A 23,124-nucleotide genomic window follows, 5' to 3' on the forward strand; every position below is an offset into this window, starting at 1 on the left:
CGCGTCCCAATCCGCACCCATGCACCCTACACCCTATATACTTAATCGCTAAATTAAGGTGTATTGAAGCGAGGTGGGGTGCATTGTGAACCGTGCATGTATGCAGTCAGGCTGTATGAAACACAACTCTTGCTTTGTAGATATCTCCTTTAAGTTTGGCTCTGTATTTTGGCTGACTCTTTAGTGAGTGAGTGTGCGATTTGGGACGCGGCCCGTACAGCAACCGTTCCCATCATGGCGACCAAAAAACGTAGGCATTACTCGCAGGTTAGCAGTGCAGTGGGTGTATCAGGAGGATGCGGGTGAATTTGAAGGATTTTCTACCTGTTAAAGGTATCAATGTTTCAAATGAATATTTTAATAAACAGCGTTAATGTTTAATATAAGCTGATGAAAGGCGAACACGGTTACAAACCGGAACCACCAGCTGATGCCAAGCAATCATCAGTAAATATTCAAAACGAACAAAAAACAAACAAAACAAAGCAAAGAATATAAGATATAAAAGATGTATTTTCGGTCCGGCTCACTTATCACCATGATATGAACCGGCCTCGGTGTCGGGAACGCGCAGCGCGCACCCGGGCTGCACCTCTGATCTGTACCGCGGGGCGCGTCTCAAATCAACCTCGGTCATGTCTCATGTTCCATCCTGTTATAATGTGTGTCAGTGCAGACTAGAGATGATCCCACTGCCATGTTACAGACATGTTTTGGAAGGTGTTGGGCACCGTGATGAGAGTCCTAATGATCCTACTGATCCTACTGATGAGGGCTCACAGTGCAGTTGCAGTAATGATTGGCATTTCTAACCAGGCTTGGTGTTTCAGCTTTGTGGCCCTCCACACGGCACCCCAGTGTTCACTTAATTCCAAATGATTCACACAAAGCAGAACTGTGATGAGGTGCTCGGATGGTGCAGGAGTAAATCATGCTAACCCACTATCGCTGGAATCCAGAAATACATTAAATACATACCAAAGCACATGTATTTGCGGTAAGAAAAGGGAGAATTGGTGCGGGGGTGCCGATATTTTTGGTCATGGCTGTGTGTATATACAAAGAGTTTGGTGTAAAGGAACAACAGTGACCACTGTATAGCTGAGGGGTTGAATACTTTTTCCCCAGGTTTTAAATCAAGCTAGCCTACTATCTCTGGAATCCAGGGTTCGAATGTACAGCGGTCTGTCTGAGGTGGGATGGCGTCGTGATGGTTTGGCGTCCTGTACAGGGTGCATTGCGCCCAGTGAAACTTACGCCCGGTTCACTCTACACGATGTTTGCCCTGATTTTCGCTCGGGAGCAACTCTGCTCTCAATCGCTGCGTAATAACTACTCAACAACTCGATCCGAGCGGCTCGCGATTTCTAGCTCGTCAGATATCTGAATCTGAGTTGCCCGACTGGCAATGAGTGCTGTGTCGAATCAGGGGAAACGCAGGGGAGGAGTGTAAAAGGTGGGACAGGGGGGTAATATAGTTTATATCAGAATACATCAGCACACACACAAGCTTTACAGTATTTCTGACCTGATCGTTCTCTACAGAACACCCACGCTGCATTGCAAACAATATTTATTAACCTCCAACTCACTATAGAACAATCCATGCTGCTCGTGTTGCCAAATCCACTCAGATTCATTTATTTTTCCGCTTCGATTTTACACTCCACATCAGCACACAAACTCTGATCTCTCGCTACTTGCTGACGTGCATTTTTGGACGTGGAGTCATTAAACCCCTCGTCACTTCTCACGTGTGTTTTCGTGACCGAACGTAGTCTGGGAGACCAGAGACGCTCGCCCGCGATTCCAGTTGGTGATAGATGGTGTAGTGTGAGACCCCGTATCACCGATCAGTCGTGTAGTGTGAAATACACACCCACTTGAAAGACTCCCGATTACAAGAGATCCAGACGTGTAGTGTGAACTTGGCATAAGTAAACTGGACCTAATGCAGCCCTGACCAGGAAAAACTGTGGTACCCCGACCGGACAGCAGAGGTCGCAATTGTACAGCAGCAACGAAGCCCAGTCGACCGCCGTCCCTCAGGCTCAGCCTGGCCGGGGTCACACTTACACCTAGGGTCAATGAAAGAGCAGCCAATCCACCTTCTGTATGTTTGCAGGAGGTGGAAGGAAAAAAAGAAAGTACAAATAGGAGAGGACCGTGTGGAGAACATGTTAAAGTCCTTACAAAGAGTGACCAGGGATGAAGTTTGACGAGTGATGCGGCCCTCTCCGTACCTGCTGCCTCCGATCACCGACGAATTTTGCATGTTCTCTCCGTGCTCACGTGGGTTTCCTTTAGGTGGATCGGCTGCTTTAAACTAATTCCAGGTGTCAAAGACCCTCGGTGAGATCGAGTGACCCCTGCACTGAATAGTTCCAGGTGGCGCTGGATCCACCGAGACCCTGACCGGAATGTATACGTAAACAGGAGAGCGCAGATGCACTGAAGGCAAGTAGATGACCGAAAACCTGCACAGTGATCAGATTCGGTCTGAGACGCAGCCACAGATGGACGCGTGGTATAGCTGTGCACCATATGGTTCCAGTTGGCGCTGGATGCACTGTGACCCTGACCAGAATAATGCTGATTGAATTAAAAAAAAAAAAAAAAGTATAAAAAGACAGAAGTGTGTAAAACAGGAGAGCACCAGCACCAGCAGATGTACCGAATGTTTAGGGACGTTGTAGCCTAGTGGTTAAGGTGCTGGACTAGTAATCAGAAGGTTGCTGGTTTAACCCCAACACTGCCAGGTTGCCGCTGTTGGGCCCTTGAGCGAGGCCCTTAACCCTCAATTGATCAGACTGTATACTGTCACTGTACTGTAAGTCTTTTTGGATAAAATGTAAATGTAAACGATCGGAAACGTGCAGTGTCTCATTACACAGATGAGAGTCGGTTTGAGACGCAGCCACGGATGAACCGGGAGACCGGGTGGGGGAGTGGGCGGAGCGGGTCCGTGTGTGTGTGTGTGTGTGTGTGTGTGTGTGTGTGTGTGTGTGTGTGTGTTAAACCCGTTCCTCCCGGAAGGTGAGAGGGAGAGGCAGGGGTACACAGTGAGGGAGGAAGAGCTTCTGAATGGGAACAGGTCTGTGCACGTTTATAACGGAGCGCATGTCCGGTGCAGCTCAGTGCGCGCGCGCTTCCCTCCGCAGTAGCGCGTGATCAGCCGCGAGACCTGAAAATCGGTTTTGTTCTCGTGCAGGTCGGTCGGACCGGATCATGACGGATGACCCGTGCACAGCGCGGGATTTCTGCACGCGCGCTCCACGCTGAGGTTCGGTTCTGCTGTCTGTTCGTGTCGTTGTTGCAGAAGTTTGGCGGCTCGCTTCACTTCGGATCGAGCCCCGAGTGCAGCCGGTTTTGCAGAGCGCGTGCGCGATGAACCCGGAGAACCCCGGCGACGGGACACGTCGCGACCCCTCTCCTCCTCTTCCCGATCCCACACCCGATCGTCCACCCCACGCCGCCGACGAGTCGGGAGCCGGTAAGGATGCTGAGCAGCAGCACGTGCGCGCGGACACCGGGAGCCCGGCGGAGTTCGTGCCCCCCGAGGGAGGCTACGGCTGGCTCGTGGCGTTCGCCGCCACCTGGTGCAACGGCTCCATCTTCGGCATCCAGAACTCGTTCGGGATCCTTCACGTCATGCTGGCCAAGGAGCACGAGGACCAGACCTCCCAGTTCAAAGTAGGTGAGTGCACCTGTTCGGCACGCGCTCGGCACACCCGAGGGGAGGTAAGTGCGCACCGCATGATCCTCAACACCAACCTGAGGTCAACCGAGGAACTCCAGAGGGAACCGTTCTGTCAACGCTCGGGGGTTCCAGATCATTTCTGTTTCACTATTGGACCTGGGTTCAATCCTGCACACGAGTTTGGTATGTTCTCCCCTCGTCCTCGTGGGTTACACTTGGGCACCTTGATTGTTTCACGCCTTCCAAAGACTTGCTGGTAAATAAGCTGCTTTAAAAAAACGACCGCACATGTGAGCGCGTGCTTATTGTTTGTGCTACAGAGCAAAGCTGTTATTTAGCCCTCACTGCGACCCTGACCAGGCTTAATCAGATCATTAGAAATGAATCGGTACGGTTCCGTTGGCACAGCGGGTAATGTGGGTGCCCTGGCCACCAGTCTCTTGATACCTTTGGTTTAAAGCTCTACATTTACATTAGTTCTCCTTCCACGGCTCAGAAACATGCAGAAGGTGGATTGGCTGCTTTAAAATGCCCCTAAGTGCTCGCAATTGAGTGATACCGAACACCTTGTGATTAATTAAAAACCTATCCAGGCAGGAACGCCCCGGACGGGTCGCCGATCCATCGCAGGGCTTCGGTCACTGAACCCCACCCCCTCTCAGATATAGCCAATCATGTCTGAGAAGACGGCGCCAGGTCCCAGCGGTGGTGGACAAGCGTGATGGACCGCCGCGCCACCCGGGCGCCTCCATAAACAAACCTAAAAATGATGAAATAGAAAAAGGCACAAATATTATTGTAGAATATGTGAAGCATGGTGGCGGTAGCATCCTAATTTCTCAATGGTGCGACTGAAAAAAATCTGAGGTGGCACCGGTGCGACCAGCCGTTCGAGGGGGAAAAAAAGTCTCTGTGACTGAAAGTCTCCGGTGCAACAACAGACACATGTTAGATCCATATCTAATCATATCTAATCATATCTAATCATATCTAATCATATCTATATGTCTAACCAATCAGAGATAGTGAAGGGCGGGACCGGCGTTACACAGCGAAAGTTAAGAGCAGTAATATCATGGCGGAGTGTGTAGAACATGTGTGAGCATCTGTGCTGCTGTTACAGATGTTGGTCTTTATGTAAAAACATCAAACAAATATCGGTGATAAGAAGACGTGACGTGTTCGTCTCAGTTGTTGTTTTCTTTAGTTCACTGACGTGAGAAGAGTTTTGCGCTTCACTTTCACCGCGACTCTCGATGTAAACAACCGATTTGCTCAGCGCTCGACTCGAGAGATAAAACATCATTAAAGTTCCACGATACAAACAAACATCTGTGTGAAATAACCATCAAATCCAGTCTAACAGCTCCACATGTATCTGTGTTTAACTGGATTTACTTCACGTTAAGCGTTGTTCGTTCTGTCCGGGTTACAATAATATGCGTCTCGTTACTGCATTAACCATATATAATATTCTTATCATTAAATGAGATGTGCAGTTTGAAGCCCTCAAAACACTTGCACTTTTAATTTAGATTTTCTTTTTATTTCATTTATCTTAAATTTCAGCTCAGTGAAGCACTTTAAGCACCAACACTTTTTCAGTAAGTTACCTTTCTTGTAGAATTGTGCTTCAGATAAAGAACTTTATGTTGACCAGATTGTCAGTTAATCATTTATAAGTCAATATTGCCTATAAGGACAGCGATAAAAAAAAAAAAAAAAAGTGAACCTGTAAAACTGAGGTGTTGAATGCGATGCGGTCGAAAATTTGGGTGCACCTAACCAGTGCAAAAAGTTAGTCTAGAGCCCCGAGCATTTCATCCTACAGCGAGCAGGGACCGCAGTGATGAGGGAGTCGGACCTGTACCGGTGTAATGGATGTGGTATGAACATGAAACAGATACCAGGACGTCACTGCGGTAAATAACGACGTTTATACAGACAGGGCGGTTCCCTGAGATTCCACCAGATCCGTTTCACGTGGGATCACATGATGGGTGTAAGGGAGCGACCCGGTAAGCGACCGTACGAAGGCCGTGTGGGTTCGGTGTTTAAACGGCGGCTCGTTTGCCGTCGTCGCCTCCGCAGGTTCGGCCGCAGAACCCTCGGACCGGTCATCGGTCGGCGCTCGCTGTTCTGATCCTCTTTGTTCATCTGAGATCAAAGCAAGAGTTTCTGTTTTCAAAAGAACAAAAGAAGAAAAACAAAACCCCGACCTACACCACACGTCCAAAAGTATGTGGACGTCCCTTCTAATGAGTGAGTCTACTTGTTTCTGCCGTATGTTCCGCTAACGGGTGTATAACAATTAAACAAGGTACATGATACGCTTTTAACATTGTCAATGCCAACAGTTTAGGGAAGTCTCCTTAATCTTTCAGCAAGCACTACACAGAGTCCTGATCTCAACTCGACTCAACACTTTTGTTATAAATTAAACTTGATTCCTGACCTCACTGACTTTATTGACTGAATAGGCACAAATTCCCACAGACACACTCCAAAGTCATGTAGAAGGTTTCCCAGAAAGTGGATGAGCTACAAAGGAAAGAAAGAGCAATTAGATATAAATGCACGTGTTTTTGGAACAGGGTGTGCTCATGGTCAGGTGTCCTCATACTTTTGACCATATGGTGTACATCAACCTCCTTTGTTTTCCTTCTTTCTTTTACTTTTGTGCCTTAATTTTTTCTTTTCTTTGGTTGATTTTTTTTGTGCTGCTCTGGTATTTATGCGTCGCCACAGTGGATCTGGTCCTCACACCAGACTTGCCACACTTTTTATGCCGGATGCCCTTACTGGTGCAACCCTCCTTACTGTATCATGCACTGAGAGCGCACTGACAAGTGCACTTTCTAATGTCCAAGGTATTTGTCCACCGTTCCTTTCGCACATTAGCCGATCATGTCCGTGCAGGCGAGATTTGAACCCGGGATCTCGGTGGTAGCGCAGTGCGCCACCTACGCTTTTAATTAATTAATTAATTTATTTATTTTTCTCCCAGTTTAGCGTAGTCAGTCTGTCCTCCACTGCTGAGGGATCCCCGATTTATTTCAGGTGAGGTGGGTATATTGCTGCTCACGCCTCCTCCGACCCGCATGCAGCCCTTAACGGAACCCTTTTCCACCCGTGCGTTCTGCACAGACGCCTCTATCTGCCAATCAGGGTCTTTACACAGCGTTTTGAAGACCTCACTCACATGTCTGGCATCCCTCCCTGCAGGCACTGCCAATTATGCCCGCTAGACGGCGCCCAGCCGACCGGTGGCAATGCCGAGTTTCGAACCGAGGAGTTCAGAATCTCTGCGCTGGTGTGCTAGTGGAATATCACGCTTTTCCACCTGGGCGCCAGATTTTTAGTTTTTAATGTTCCACCAGTTTTCTCTCTCTCTCAGTGGGGGACTGAATCTGACCTGAAATGCTCTGAAATGTTTAGGTTTAATCTTGGCGGGGGGCTGAAGGGGAAACTCCCGCTCAAATAAATACAGCATCTCGCTTTAATCCTAAAATACACACACACACACACACACATGCAGACGGATTCCTGTCCTGATGGGAGCTCTGGGTTCTGGGTTTGGATCAGATAAGCCGCGTGTTATTGTTCCTCATCAGTCTTCTGCTTTATGAGGTTCGGGTTCCACTCGAGCGCTGGTGGATGTTTAGAATGATTATGGTGGACGGGTCATGAGGTGGTCAGTCGTTCAACATCGTTCACTTTCATCCTAACGCAGAGAAGCTGGTTTTCTGTTTTAGTCTCTTAATGAAGCGCACACTTAGCGGATCAGTTATCTGATGGATTATTTTAGCCGTGTGAGCTCACTCCAGGGTTCTGACAGGAGGACACTGTTTACACGGCTCACATGAGTGATTTCCTGCCGCATTCCACAGTGTGGAACTGAACCGTTAAAGAACAAGAGAGGAACCACGGCTATACTGGTACCATCACTTCCATTAATCCAGGGTTTTTAATCCAGAACTTTTACTCAAGAGACCCACATATTGTCCATGATTTTTTACCCGACCCAGGCAACACAAGCGATGCATCTTACTGGTCCCACTGTGGTTTACAAGATGTAACATAAAGCCTCCACAAGGGGGCGTTTGGGTACAAGTTTATTTAATTATTATTATTTTTCTCTGTGACCCTTTTTTTGGCTAATCTACACTATGTGGACAAAAGTATTGGGACACCTGTTGTAATTCATTAGCAACAACAGGTGAAAATGATAGGCTGGAACAGAAAAGGGCCTTCCCTAAACTGTTGCTGCACAATTAGAAGCATGACTGTTTCTCTGTGCACAAAGCAAGAAACTCCAGCGTCCTGCACAGAGCCCTGACCTCAGCACCTCTCAACAGCTCTGGGATGAACCCGGATACAAACTGAATGGAAACAAATTCCCACAGACATACTTCATACTGCATACTCAAAGTCTCCTGAGAAGCCTCTTATAAGAGCGGCGGCTGTTCTAGCAGGAAAGGTCACACCGAAGTCGCTTTATTTTAATGCCATTTTTTTACTGGACGTCAGACAAGCTGATGGTCAGGCGTCCAGATACTTTTGACCACATTTATGCCAAAGGTCGTTCCAGAGTTCCTCGTACGTCATGACGTTTGTTCCTGTGAGACTTGTGAGACGTCCGACTGTTTTATTCTGTAAAGCAGCGACGTTTCCTTTTATTGTGGAGCGTCGAGCTCCTCTCACCTCAAAAAATCATAATAATAATAAAAATAAAACCCGTTCTTTTGTTAAAATTCCGCTCTGATTTATACGAGTGACCCGTCGACAATAGTCAGCTCCTCTCACGTCGTCTCTTTCAAACGAGCGGCCACGCCCACAGGAACCGACATAATACATCATAAAAATAAAAGCAGAGCACAAAGGAAACGTAACGTGCGGTACAGGCTTTGTTACACACATTATCATTTATAATGATTCTTTGTGTGAACTCTAATCCAGACTTCAATACAGGACCAAAAGTTTGTAGACACCCAATAGAATATCACATTAAAAGCTGTGGACGCTGGTGTGCACGTGTTTCCTCATTTTTGTAATTCTAATCACTGGATTATCAATTAGTCTCCACCGTTTTGAGCTACTTGTCGGAAGCTTAGCCAATCAACTGTTGTGTTTGTCGCCCAATCCGTTGTAGGAGCTTCTCTCTTTCATTCAAGGAGTGCTGTGGCTGTAATGCGGCCTCTCTGAGCGCTTCTTTTCACCCGTGAGGGGCGGAGTCTCACCGAGGAGAGCCAAGCACTGCCGTCCGTGATCAGCCGCCCCTCGTCAGCGACAAGGAACCCTGTATCGGCCATCGGTTCTCCCCAGACAGACGCACAGCCAATCGTGTGTCTGTGTGGGCGCCCGACAGGCTGATAGCGGAGCTGAGATTCGAACTTAGGAGCACAAGATTTCACTAACTCACTCACTTTCTTAACCGCTTATCCAATTAGGGTTGCGCGGGTTGTGGTGGAGCCTATCCCAGCTTTTCAATGGGCGCAAGGCACACAGTAACACCCTGGACGGGGCGCCAGTCCATCGCAGGGCAGACACACACGCACACACATTTACATTTTCAGCATTTAGCAGACGCGTTTATCCAAAGCGACTTACACGCCTGGGGATCGAACCCAGGACCTTCTTGCTGTGAGGCAACAGTGCTACCCACCGAGCCACCGCCCCACCCCACCCCACCCCACCCCACCCCACCAGATTTCAGCATGATGCGAAATTACTCAAATAAATTTAATTTTTTTAATGCAGAATTTGAGCATTAATAATCTTCATTACATTGTCATGCCGTGCATTGATGCTTCACCTGAGGTGCAATTACAGAGACTGTAACAATGCAGCAGCTGCACTGCAGTGATAAATGCGCCTCTCAGACGTGTAACCTCACATTAGTGTGAATTCTGGCTGCTGCTTAAAATAACGTAAAAATCGGCACAAACGCGACGCTGAAGAAGCTCGGTGTGATCCAGACGCTAACAGACGACGAGATGAAGCTCTTAACAGGTTAATCCGCCCGTCTTTCTTTCTTTCTTTATTTATTTATTACCCGTGAAAGAAACACGTCGTGTCCAAAAGTATCCGGACGCCCTGGCGCTGCCGTTGCTGCTTCGTTTGTGCAGATGTGCGTGAAGTCGGTTCAGGTTAACCTCATGGTTTCAGCAGATGTTGTAAATCCACGTTATTGATGTGACTCGAGGGAGGATTAGAGGAGAAGATTTCATAGACGTGATCCTCAGCTCCTCACATCTCATAATATTTAAACTGTACATCCAGCTGTGTGAGCGTGTGTTCATGAAACATCTGGCTTCAATACACGTCTGCATTTATATAAACTGTGTGTGTGTGAGACAGTGTCCTACATTAAACCTCCTGTAGTTTATTAATGTTGAGTGTTGTTATAAACTCTAGCTGGCGGCGGTTTAAGGGGGTTCAGATTGTTCGGAGTGTTTCGGGTGTTCGTACCGTGTACCCATCAGCACCCAGACGAATCTTGGGGCATTTTAAGGCGGTCCGGGCAAAATAAAACCTAAATAAGACCTGACAGACCATCATCAGGTGTGATTTCAAGCCAGACGAACATTCTGCACTCGCTTCTTTTTACCCGGCAGAGACTGAGTCTGCTAGAGAGCCGTATAGCGTATGGACAGACATGCTGTGCTTTCCATAAATTCTCCGCCACCCTGTCACTATGACCCCCCCCCTCTCTCAGGCATGGCCAATCATGTCATTGTTTCCCACACCCCCTCAGGCATGGTCAATCGTGTCACTGTGACCGCCCCTCCCTCAGGCACAGCTAATCATGTCACTGTGGCTCCCCTTCACTCAGCCACGGCCAGTTGTGACTGTAGGGCACTCAGCCAGTTTGAAAGCTCAGCTGAGATTAGTTCTAGTTAGTTAGTTAGTCCAGTGAAACTAGGTAAAGAGGGATTTGTTTATGAGCTGAAGGAACGAAGTTCTGCATCACATCTCGGATGTATCAGGTATCAGGGGGCGACACATTTGGGCTACGGGGGGTCGGTGCCAGTCGGAAACTGTCATCTGTGTTCACTTAATGTTTACGGGGTCTTTGTTTGTAACCACACAGAGATGCATAGATGCATAAATCAAAGAAAATAATCTGCTTTTAATGAGCGGTGGAATGTTCGAGTCCTCCAGGGTTTAACAGGGCAAAATCCTTCACACACACACACACACACACACACACACACACACACACACACACACACACACACACACACACACACACACACCCGTTCCGCTCCTATTCATTCTCCATTGTTCTAGATTTCTATAAGAACCGCCGGTACAACAAACAGAGCGCCGTACACTCCTACTGCTCACAGGCGGATCGGACAAGTCGGACCGTCCTCACGGATCAGTGCACACGTGTCTGTTGGTGCTCGTTTGTCCGTCACTGGTTTAACTGGGTCGAGGGGGGGTCACTGGTGGGGGTGTGTGGATTAGAGCTGTCAGATACACTCACGTCCCAATTACACTTTAATTAAATGCGTTTCAATTATGTATTAATCATGTTTGGTTATTTTCCCTCGCCGGATCAGTGGACAGTAACAGCAAAGCATCCGTCCGCATACCACATAGCCAAAAGTATTCGGACGCCTGGTTGTGAGCTTGCTGTTCGTCCCATTCTAAAAGCAAACGCTATTAAAACATAGTGACGTCTATGTGATCTGTTCCGCTGGAACAACAGCTGCTCTTCTGAGAAGCTTCTCACAAGTTTGTATGGCTGAGCGCTGATCTTCCTCAGTTGATGTTCCGGTTCGTCCTTCATAGAGCGTCATCATAGAGCTTTCTCATGCTGGAACAGGAAAGGTCCTTCCATAAACTGCTTTGTATTTGCTTTATATAACTGATTTATTACACCTGTTAGCAGCTGCTGTGGCTGAAACACGTGAATTCAGTGATTAGAAGGGGCGTCCCAATACTTTCGCTCATATAATGTCCTGTCTGTGACAGAACGGAACTTTCCATTCGGTTCTGATTATATATATATATATATATATAGCCACACACACACACACACACTCACACACACACACACACACACATCTGGCATGGTCCTACACATGTATACACATGATTTAGACTCATGCATGCATACGTGCACACGTCACACACGTGTAACCCTACACACTCCAGACGGCGGATACGTACGGCCACACACACACACACACACACACACACCAGACATGCGGCTTAGACAGACAGACAGACGGATGCAGTGAGGTCAGCGTCCAATGTTTAACCAGTGAACTCGGACACCGAACACGATGTGCAGACGTGAGCCACCTTTGAACATCCAAACAGCCTCTGTCTGACCCAGACGTCACGGCCGCGGTGGACTTTCTGCCCCCTGGCGTGAGTGTGTGTGGGTGTGGGTGTTTCTTCAGTCCGAGGCTTGTTTATCCACTCGGCACATGTACAGCAGCTCAGGACATGTGACCTGTTTTTTCTTTGTGCCTCAGCAGAAGTATTATATCTAGTCGTATCCAGTTCCCCTATTTATGTTTCCACCTCCGCTCCTAGCTGAGGAGAGCACACGCCCCCTCAGAAATGTGTGCAGTACAGACCGCTTCTTTTCACCCTCACTGGGCGGGTTCATACGGAGATCCATATCGTGCACGTAAAGTGGAGCTTGCTCATGCTGGAACAGGAAAGGACCTTCCCTAAACTGTTGCTGTAAAGTCAGAAGCATATGATCTGCTTTGTATAACCGATTAGAAACTGCTGTGGCTGAAACACGCCCCCTCCGACACGTGTGCAGTATCGACTGCTTGTTTTCACCTGCACCAGACGGGTTCTTACGGAGATCTGTATCACGCACAGAGAGTCATGCACTGATCTCCAGTATCGCCATCTTTGTGCAGCTCCTCGACCAGCCAGCAGAGGTTGTAACTGCAGCACTTATGAGGAATCCCTGCGTCCTTTCTGTGTAGGCGCCCCACAGGCCGATAGCAATTCTGAGAGGTCGTCTTAGTATTTACAATACAGGTGTTTATTTTTAAAAATAATAATAGTAACCCCGCCCCTCTCTCTCTCTCTCTCTCTCTGTAGCGTGGGTGGGGGCGTTGGCTATGGGGATGATCTTTTTCTGCTCCCCTGTGGTCAGCATGTTCACCGATCACTTTGGCTGCAGGAAGACGGCGGTGGGCGGAGCCTTCGTCGCCTTCCTCGGGCTCCTGAGCAGCTCGTGTGCCACGTAAGTCGCCATCATCATCATCACACCGTTATAATTAAGGTCCTAACTAATTCTCGGCATGAAAACACAATCCACCTTCCCCAGGTTGAGCACTTGATCCTGACGGACGTTTTACTGTCGTGTTTCTCTGTACCGCAGGACTCTGGGACTCCGTTACTTCACCTACGGCGTGCTGTTCGGCTGCGGCTCGTCCTTCGCCTTCCAGCCCTCGCTGGTGATTTTGGGGCACTACTTCAGGCGGCGTCTGGGTCTGGTGAACGGCGTGGTGACGGCAGCCAGCAGCGTCTTCACCATGGTCCTGCCCGTGCTGCTGGAGAAGGTGGTCGGACCCCTCGGCCTCGCCAGGACCTTCCAGATCCTCAGCCTCTTCATGCTGGTGCAGTCGCTGCTGGCACTCTCATTCCGCCCGCTCATGCCCCCGGGGTCTATGGGCCCCGCCAGAGAGCAGGGGTCCACGGCGGGGACCAGGTGGAGGAGGGGCGTGGTGAAAGTGAGGAAGTACTTCAACGTGCGAGTGTTCAGAGTGGCGACGTACCGGGTGTGGGCGTTCGGCGTGGCGACGGCCGTGCTGGGTTACATGGTGCCCTACGTTCACCTGGTGAGAGAATAGTTTTATTTTCATAACTGATTTCATGCTCGTAAATGAAGTCAAATATTTATGATCATTTATGTCCAGCGTGATTCCTTACACAAATATTATCTGGTCAATAAGTGTCCACATTTGGAAAGTCCTAGGAACTGTCAGTGAGGGTCTATAATGAAATTGTGGCCGGGCGCAGATCAGAGCAAGAAAATTAAACAGTATTTGAAGAAGACTGGCACAACCTTCCAAACTGGGCATCCGGGCAAGAGGGGTCTTACTCAGGGAGGTAAAAAAGAACCCAACGGTCACTCTGAAAGAGCTCCTGATGTCCAGTAAACAGACAGGAGACCCTGTTCTCCATGTCTGGCAAAAAACAAGCACTGCAGATCACCTGGTTGGTCCCATTCCTACAGTGAAACACGGTGGTGGTAGCATCACTCTATAGAGGTGCTTCTGAGCAGCAGGGACAGGGAAGGATATTGGGAACATCCTCAGACCTGGGCGACAGTGACCCGAAGCATACAGCCAAAACAACACCAAAGTGGCTTCGGGGCAGGGGTTCGAAATGTCCCTGACTGGATCAGCCTGAGCCCAGAGAACTGAACATGCCATGAAGAATGAGATGAAGCGCCTCATTCCATGGAGCCAAAGCGAGCTCTACAGATTTACTACACTGCAGTGTGTGTGTGTGTGTGTGTGTGTGTGTGTGTTTGTTTGTGTGTTTGTTTGTGTGTTTGTTTGTGTGTGTGTTTGTGTGTGTGTGTGTGTGTGTGTGTGTGTGTGTGTGTGTGTGTGTGTGTTTGTGTGTGTGTGTGTGTGTGTGTGTGTGTGTGTGTGTGTGTGTGTGTGTGTGGGACAGATTAACTTTGTGAAGGAGCAGTTCGGTGACACTCAGAGGGAGTGGGTGCTGCTGGTGTGTATCGGAGCGTCTTCCGGAGCCGGACGCCTGCTGTTCGGCAAAGTGGGAGATCTCATCCCTGGGGTGAAGAAAATCTACCTACAGGTATGTCACAGCGGGTAGAGAGTATTTATACGCTGTATGGTGTAAGGTATTGGGACGCCCCTCCAAATTATTCAGTTCAGATATTTAGAACACTGGGATTCTGAGCCCCTCGGTTCGAGTCTCAGCTCTGTTACCGGTCGGCTGGGCGCCCCCTAGTGCCTCAGTGGACAAAATCAGCCATTAGTTTGCAGGGGTGGGAAAAGACAGGACTAAAAAAGATTTGGGGTCTTCAGTGCTGTGTAAGGACCCTGGTTAATAGCCCGTGGTGCCTGAGGAATGTGGAGATCAGCGCATGACTCTCCGTGCGCAAGACTGACCTGATGTGCCGATCACCAAAGTACAGGCGGATAAGAAGGGGTTGATTGACCGCACAGGGGTCGGAGGGGGCGTGAGGCAGGCGAATATACCCTCCTCAGACGCAATCGGGGTCCCCAGCAGCAGAGACTAATTGGCTACGATGAATTGGGAGAAATATGGTGGCCGACAAGATCGTTGTGGGGTGTCCGGATACTTCTGACCCTCGGTGTCTTTTGTCAGATTCGTACAGCAGGTTTGGAGGCGAGTCTCGAGAGGTCTTTGATTGGCCCAAACGTAAACCCCAATCTGAGGGAGCATGTGAGGATCTGCTATGAAAAATGGGATAAACCACCTAAATCCAGATGTGCTGAGTGTTCAGGAAGACACGCGGCTGTAACTGCTTCAAAACGGGCGTCTACTAGGGTCTGAATACTTCTGTTAAACCTCACTGTGTGTGTGTGTGTGTGTGTAGGTGGCCTCGTTTATGGTGCTGGGTCTGATGTCCATGATGATCCCGCAGTGCGGCGTGTTCGGCGCCCTGGTGGTGGTGTGTGTGTTCATGGGTCTGTGCGACGGCTGCTTCATCACCATCATGGCCCCCATCGCCTTCGAGTTGGTGGGGCCCATGCAGGCCTCGCAGGCCATCGGGTACCTGCTGGGCCTCATGGCCGTGCCCATGACCGCGGGGCCGCCGATCGCTGGTGAGTCTGACGGCGTCCGGTTTATTCACGAGGTTAGAGGTTCAAAACGGAGACGATCGGATAGAGGTCGGTTACTTTACACGTCACGGCACCTCTGTCCTGGATCTGCTCTCACACTCGCGCTGTGTGTGTGTGTGTGTGTGTGTGTGTGTGTGTGTGTGTGTGTGTGTGTTACGTACGTTGTGCGCTCTCTTTGAAGATGAAAGCATACTTTTGCATCAGCACAAATCAAAATCTTAAACAAATACGGCCGGAGGAGAATCTCATTTCACCCACATTCCAGATGGCACACACACACACACACACACACACACACACACACACACACATACACACAGACCTTGAGTTCGGTAAACACAGATTTATATTTGAGGATAAATTCCAGGCTCAGCGTGGTTTCGTCCTTTCTGACCCCAGGTTGCCAGGTCCCTGGTACCCCCCCTTCCCTCCACACACACACACACACACACGGTGGATTACGAGCGATACACACACTTTTGTCCGCCTGCTGGAACATTAGGGCTCAGTGCTGCAGCAGAATAAAGACCGTGAGGATAAGCTCCAGTGTGCCGAGCCTCTTCCCAGAACCTCCCACAGTTTTCCCAGAAAGCCCTGCTCTATTTACTTTGGCTCTCGGTTGGTTTTCTTGTTCTGGACGCTCGGCGAACTCACCGAATGGATGGATGGAGGGTGAGGGACGATAAAAGTGGATACAGTGCCTTGCAAAAGTATTCAGCCCCCTTGAACTTTTCAACCTTTTGCCACATTTCAGGCTTCAAACATAACGATATGAAATTGTAATTTTTTGTGAAGAATCAACAACAAGTGGGACACAATCGTGAAGTGGAACGAAATTTATTGGATATTTTAAACTTTTTTTAGAAATAAAAAACTGAAAAGTGGGGCGTGCAATATTATTCAGCCCCCTTGCGTTAATACTTTGTAGCGCCACCTTTTGCTGCGATTACAGCTGCAAGTCGCTTGGGGTATGTCTCTATCAGTTTTGCACATCGAGAGACAGAAATTTTTGCCCATTCTTCCTTGCAAAACAGCTCGAGCTCAGTGAGGTTGGATGGAGAGCGTTTGTGAACAGCAGTTTTCAGCTCTTTCCACAGATTCTCGATGGGATTCAGGTCTGGACTTTGACTTGGCCATTCTAACACCTGGATACGTTTATTTGTGAACCATTCCATTGTAGATTTTGCTTTATGTTTTGGATCATTGTCTTGTTGGAAGATAAATCTCCGTCCCAGTCTCAGGTCTTTTGCAGACTGCAACAGGTTTTCTTCCAGAATGGTCCTGTATTTGGCTCCATCCATCTTCCCATCAATTTTAACCATCTTCCCTGTCCCTGCTGAAGAAAAGCAGGCCCAAACCATGATGCTGCCACCACCATGTTTGACAGTGGGGATGGTGTGTTCAGGGTGATGAGCTGTGTTGCTTTTACGCCAAACATAACGTTTTGCATTGTGGCCAAAAAGTTCGATTTTGGTTTCATCTGACCAGAGCACCTTCTTCCACATGTTTGGTGTGTCTCCCAGGTGACTTTTTATAGATATCTTTGAGAAATGGCTTTCTTCTTGCCACTCTTCTATAAAGGCCAGATTTGTGCAGTGTACGACTGATTGTGTCCTATGGACAGAGTCTCCCACCTCAGCTGTAGATCTCTGCAGTTCATTCAGAGTGATCATGGGCCTCTTGGCTGCATCTCTGATCAGTCTTCTCCTTGTTTGAGCTGAAAGTTTAGAGGGACGGCCGGGTCTTGGTAGATTTGCAGTGGTCTGATACTCCTTCCATTTCAATATGATCGCTTGCACAGTGCTCCTTGAGATGTTTAAAGCTTGGGAAATCTTTTTGTATCCAAATCCGGCTTTAAACTTCTCCACAACAGTATCTCGGACCTGCCTGGTGTGTTCCTTGGTCTTCATGATGCTCTCTGCGCTTTAAACAGAACTCTGAGACTGTCACAGAGCAGGTGCATTTATACGGAGACTTGATTACACACAGGTGGATTCTATTTATCACCATCAGTCATTTAGGTCAACATTGGATCATTCAGAGATCCTCACTGAACTTCTGGAGTGAGTTTGCTGCACTGAAAGTAAAGGGGCTGAATAATATTGCACGCCCCACTTTTTAGTATATAATAATATAATACAATAAATTTCGTTCCACTTCACGATTGTGTCCCACTTGTTGTTGATTCTTCACAAAAAATTACAATTTCATATCGTTATGTTTGAAGCCTGAAATGTGGCAAAAGGTTGAAAAGTTCAAGGGGGCTGAATACTTTTGCAAGGCACTGTATATAAACATAAACGCAGATGCTCGGATGGATCCACGTTACGGACGAGCGGATATGTAAATAATAAAGGGACGGATGGTTGGGAGGTGGGGTGTCTTTGTGAGGGCGGGGTGGTTCAGCACTAGCTCCCCCACTAAACCCCTGAGCGAGACCCTTGCCTTGACCCTCATTTGCTTGGGTCGTGTATGGTCAGTATATGTGTGGTTATAAAGATGCAGTCGGGCCACAAGGGTTTCTCGATGCGTCAACCTTGTACCAGGCCCACCTGCGAGGAAGTTCAGCAATCCTGCCTGTCTGCATGACCATTTATGGCCAGCAGAGGGAGCATGGATTGACATGTTTGCTCCAGGTGGACGTGTTTCTATTCATCATGGTTTCTCTCGACTCAATCTGGTCCAGTTTTCTGCTGGCGCAGATGCCTATATTCTTTTTTTGGGGAACTCCTGGGAGCCGGTGTGAGACCCCACTCAGTTTGTGGAGTGTCAATCCTGCTCGTTCACTGGCGTCCTCAGCTAGTTCTGGGTTTCCTTCATTTCCTCTTTTCTGAGAACCGTGTTGTCGAAGGTGCTTTGAGCGGCTGAAGGTAGAAAGATGTGGCATTAACATTAACCTCCACAGGAACCTTGGGGGCACCATCATGCCTCCTACACCAAACTTTACAGTTGGCGCTGTGCTTTCCGGTAGGTGGAATTCTCTTGCTATTCACCAAGCTTGGATTTGTTTATCTAATTGCCAGATAGTGAAGCACGAGCGCTCCAGGGAGCATGTGCTTCACCCAGTGCGGGTTTCACTGCTCCTGCCCACACTTGGCATTGCACGTGGTGATCTGAGGATTGTGTTGAGCTGCTTGGCTATGAATCTGATTTTGCTTCCAGTTTGTTAGTGTGACTGAGCTGTTGTTACTCCTAGATGCTTCTAGGAGCGGGTCAGATCTGTCTGGGCAGAAATTTAATGAAGTGATGTGGCAGAGAGGGCATCGTGCCATGTGTAACACCACTGGGCTTTTCAGAACGACCCGTTCTACTGCCAACTTAGTAATTAACAAGGGTGTCCACATACTTTTGCTCATATAAAGCATTGATTAAATGAAGCACAAATCTCAGTTTGTTGGCATTGCCAGGTGCTGTACCCATGAGGTGGATGGAGTGCTGGATGAAGGTCCAGGTGAGCAGATCCTCAGAGTACAGAAAGTTCTTCCAGGAACTCCTCAGTCCGGCGGCTTTCTAGGAACCGGTTGTTTTCTGTTTGGTTTGGTTCCTTTTTTTGTTTTTTGTTTTGAATACTTGGCAACCCTGTCGGACCCCCCGCCGGCGTACAGTACACAGTGTGCTCGATCTTAATGCGCTGCCGTGAGCGGCTCCACTCGAAACCGGCAGCGATTAGCATCGTCCCACTTCCTCTGCATTCTCCTCTCCGTCCTGAGGAAATAACACGCCGGTACTTTATGGTCTGATTGCGGTTTGGGACGAGGCCGGGCGCAGCTTTTGAAAGGTTCAGAATGAGATCTGATGATCAGGCAGGACAGAACCGGAACAGTTCCAGACGCCGGGCTTCGAGGAAATTCTTAGAAGACCAAGAACAGCGAACCATGATGTTCCAGCGAGTCCTCAAAACTGTGTGTGTGTGTGTGTGTGTGTGCGTGTGTGTGTGGGGACAAATCATATTTGAACTCACAATCTAAACATGACTGGCTATGACACGGTGATACAGATAAAACTGGACCCACCACGACCCTGACCAGGAGACAGTGGGGGCAAAGATGACGAATCAAACCGTGAATCAACCAAAATAAAATCAGTTCAAATGTTTGGCTCTCGGTTGGCACAGCGGTTCAGTTGGTTTGGTTGTTGGCAATGCCACCACTGCATGTAGTTGGCAGCGGTGGGTTCCTGTCCTGTGTCTGGGTATTCTGGTGGCACCAGTTTCACCACGACCCTGACCAGGATATTGCAAAAAAATTTTGATCAGGATTTTAAATGGACCACACTAGTCAAATCTCAGAGGTGCTACCGGCCTGTCTGGGCACTTAACAGGCACAACTGGGCGTGTCTGAAGGAGAGGAGACCACACTGGCTGCATGTGTGCGTCAGAATGTGGGTGCTAGTCTGCGTCTCTCCTCAGCCAGCGTGTGTGTGTGTGTGTGCGCGTGTGTGTGTGTGTGTGTGATCTGATTCTTTCTCTCTCTCCTGAAGGTCTTCTGCACGATCATTTGGGGAATTACAACGTGGCATTCTACCTGGCCGGCGTGCCCCCCATGGTGGGCGCCGTGGTTCTGTTCTTCGTCCCGCTGGTCCACAGGCGGGTTCAGAAGAAACGGGGCGGGGCAGAAGATGCCAGCTCTCACAGCATGCTGAAGAACTGCGCCAACGGAGACGTGCTGCCCGGATACACACACGCCGACACACACACATGAGGCGCCGGCAGCAGGTGAGAAAGCACACACACACACACACACACACACACACTAACAGACAAAAATATGTGAACCCCCTAAAATCTGGACTTATAATAAACGAACTGAGATCAGCGGTGTGGGTTTAGAGGTGCCCTGACCTCCAAAATTCACCTGTTCTATTGATGTGAATTGATGTGACCAGTATAATCTAAGTCAGTATGAATGGGGCAGGGGGGCACGCCTCGCCACTGAGGCGCCAGGCGTGAACCCAACTTACAGGGCACTTAACCAATCTGGAACAATACCGTGGCCAAAATAACGGAAACAAAAACAGAGAAAGTGGATAGAAAAGGAAACGAGGCGCCTGCGACGACCCAAAAACAGGAAAGAAAGGAAACCAAGAGCGAGTCGGGGGGGGGGGGGGGGGGGGCACTTCACGCCCGACGTGGCAACTCTGGAACGACAGCCGACATCTGCATCAGCGGAGGACCGGACCGGGTCGAGCCCGGCTTGAGGGTTGCTCACTTGAAAGCCGGTAACTCGGTTAGGAAGAAAACGTGCCTTGATGCCCCCTGCTGGCCTTAATGGCATGGCACATGGGCATGATTCTGTAAGTGGCGCCCCCTGCTGATCTCCATGGCAGGTGAACTTGTTCCAATAACATTTACATTCATTTGATAACAATCAAATAAATGATTCTCAGCTTTATTTGAATATAAAATCACTTTTTATTTATTTAGTTTTAGTTTGTTTTGTTTGTTCTGATCTTTGATCTTTTTGTTGTTTTGGTTCTGTCTCATGTCTTTTGATTTATTTCTCCTTTTTCACACTTGTGTCTTCGTACAGGTATTGATGATTTACTTTAGCAGCTGTGTGTGTGAGTGTGTGAGAGAGAGAGTGTGTGTGTGTGTGTGTGTGTGTGTGTGTGTGTGAATCTTCTTCTTCCTTGGATTAATCTATCCTGGACTCCTGAACTTCTAGAAGAACGTCTTGCTCTCTTCGTCCCTCCTTCAGCGCTCCTCGCTCGCTCTATTGCGGAATTCTGGGAATTTTCTTGTTTATGGGAATTCCTTTTCATGTTGACTGAAGTTCCTGGAGGAGCTGGATGATGAACCTGCGACTGAACTGAAACGCCTCTGATGAGAGGAGGAGACGGATGCTCTGCTACAGACGGACGTAAGAAACGCTGGTAGTGACCAGGAGTCGAGATAAATAATCATAACATTTTTATGATTATTATTAAAAAAGGCTTTTAGGTTTTCATGAAGCTGTTCTTCTCTGGTCCAGTGCTGAGCTTCTCTGTTCCTCATCCAGGTCCAAACGTTCCCCTAAAAACATTCACTACATCAAATCTGATATATAATATTTCTCATACTTTTTTATTTGATTTGCATGTTTTACACAATGCAGTAACGACCCCGACAGGGCAGCAGTCCATCACCTCCCATCATGCCTGTATGTAGATGCCTGACCGGCTGATGGCTGAACCCTGGATCCTGTTACATTCTTTACTGCTAGAACATTTTACCAGTGTGTGTGTACATGGACGGTCGATTATTATTCATATTTCTGAAGCTTTTTTATATTTTACCTCTGTGCCTTCATCCCATGTAGATCATTCCAACCTGCTGAAACTGAAGGATTTGATGTCTGAAAGCTCTGATTGGCTCTTTGAATCTCAGCTGCTTTTCTATTGGTCTCTGGTCCAGACCTTATTTCAGACCAGTATTTCTCTTGGCCAGTGTGGTGAATACAGTTGGTTGTGTGGGCAGGGGTGCACAGATCTACCCAGAGGTGCTACCCTGTACAGTCCTCCAGAGATCCCTGTCGTCCACAAGGTGGCAGCGGTGCATTAACCAAACCTCAAATTCACACAAACCTCAACCCAAAAACAACCCCCTCTCCCCATAGGAACACCTATCTGGTACAAACATCCCTTCATTTTATTCATTTATATTTTATAACTGACCATATGATGAAGTTCAATTACTGACTGTAGCCTATCTGTTACTCAGTACACTTCCCCTGTTACCCCCCCATATAGAAGGGTCTTTTAACCTCTTTTGTCCTGTGTAAATGTGTTTGTAAAAATGTTAAGTGTTATTATGGGTATTAATTCGTTTTTATTTGTAATTTGATTATTTTTTATGGTAAGAATTTTAGCTTGTTTAAATATTTCGATTGTTGGCAAATTTCACTGCAAAAAACTTAAAGCACTTAAAAAAATGACTTAAATATGTAGAAGTTACATAAAATATAAACTTATTTCTATACTTACTAGTAATAATTATATATACGTATGTAATACAATGAACGGAAAGGACTTTATTACCATCAGAGTTTAGTTTCTGTTTAATTCCGTTTAATTTCGTGTATTTTTGTGTATTTTCAAGTTTGTGTTACTCTGCCCTAAAAAGACCGAGCCAGTAAAACCTGAACTTAATCTTGATCCTTAATCTTAAGCCTCCGTTGTGCCTGGGATTAAACCCACTAATCCTAATCACACTAATTATTTCCTCAGCACTTAATCTATTCATGCATCATGTGGGTTTAGTGTTACAGTGTTTTCCTCTTTTGTTTCTTTAGTATTCATGATGTTTGTATAAATTTATGATGAATTTACAAGCTTTTGATTATCTGTAGTAATTGAAATACTTTCCTTTTTTAATATTAAACTATTATTTTTAAAATGTACATTTTTTTTCTTTCTTTTTGTAAATTATTAAAAGTTTAGACTTTTTATTTTAATACACGGAGTGTTTTTACCTGCTTGTATTTACAGCAGCGGAGACACCAGGGGGCGCCAACATGCAGAAAAAAAACACATGATCGTTTACATTCATACAATCAGCACAAATATTTATTTATTTATTTTATATTGTTCATTTGTTCTGTTATTGTTCAGTGTTTTAAC

At 47.6% G+C, this 23,124-nt stretch overlaps 1 protein-coding gene across 2 annotated transcripts; it reads left to right on the forward strand.

Annotated features, from left to right (window-relative positions):
• The first annotated feature begins 3,087 nt into the window (after positions 1-3,087).
• slc16a2 (solute carrier family 16 member 2) lies at positions 3,088-22,904 on the forward strand. Of its 2 annotated transcripts, none has more exons than XM_062985099.1 (7): positions 3,088-3,697; positions 12,782-12,926; positions 13,065-13,524; positions 14,369-14,512; positions 15,282-15,510; positions 20,008-20,242; positions 21,192-22,904. In XM_062985099.1, the coding sequence occupies exons 1-6, from the start codon at positions 3,388-3,390 to the stop codon at positions 20,226-20,228; spliced, it is 1,509 nt and encodes a 502-aa protein (XP_062841169.1). In that variant the 5' UTR covers positions 3,088-3,387; the 3' UTR covers positions 20,229-20,242; positions 21,192-22,904. The 2 variants fall into 2 exon arrangements, with proteins under 2 accessions (XP_062841169.1, XP_062841168.1); XM_062985098.1 differs by having other exon boundaries at positions 3,090-3,697; positions 21,057-22,904.
• Positions 22,905-23,124: the final 220 nt, after the last annotated feature.

Source organism: Trichomycterus rosablanca, chromosome 22 (assembly GCF_030014385.1).
Source record: "Trichomycterus rosablanca isolate fTriRos1 chromosome 22, fTriRos1.hap1, whole genome shotgun sequence".
In the NCBI taxonomy this organism is placed as follows: domain Eukaryota; kingdom Metazoa; phylum Chordata; class Actinopteri; order Siluriformes; family Trichomycteridae; genus Trichomycterus; species Trichomycterus rosablanca.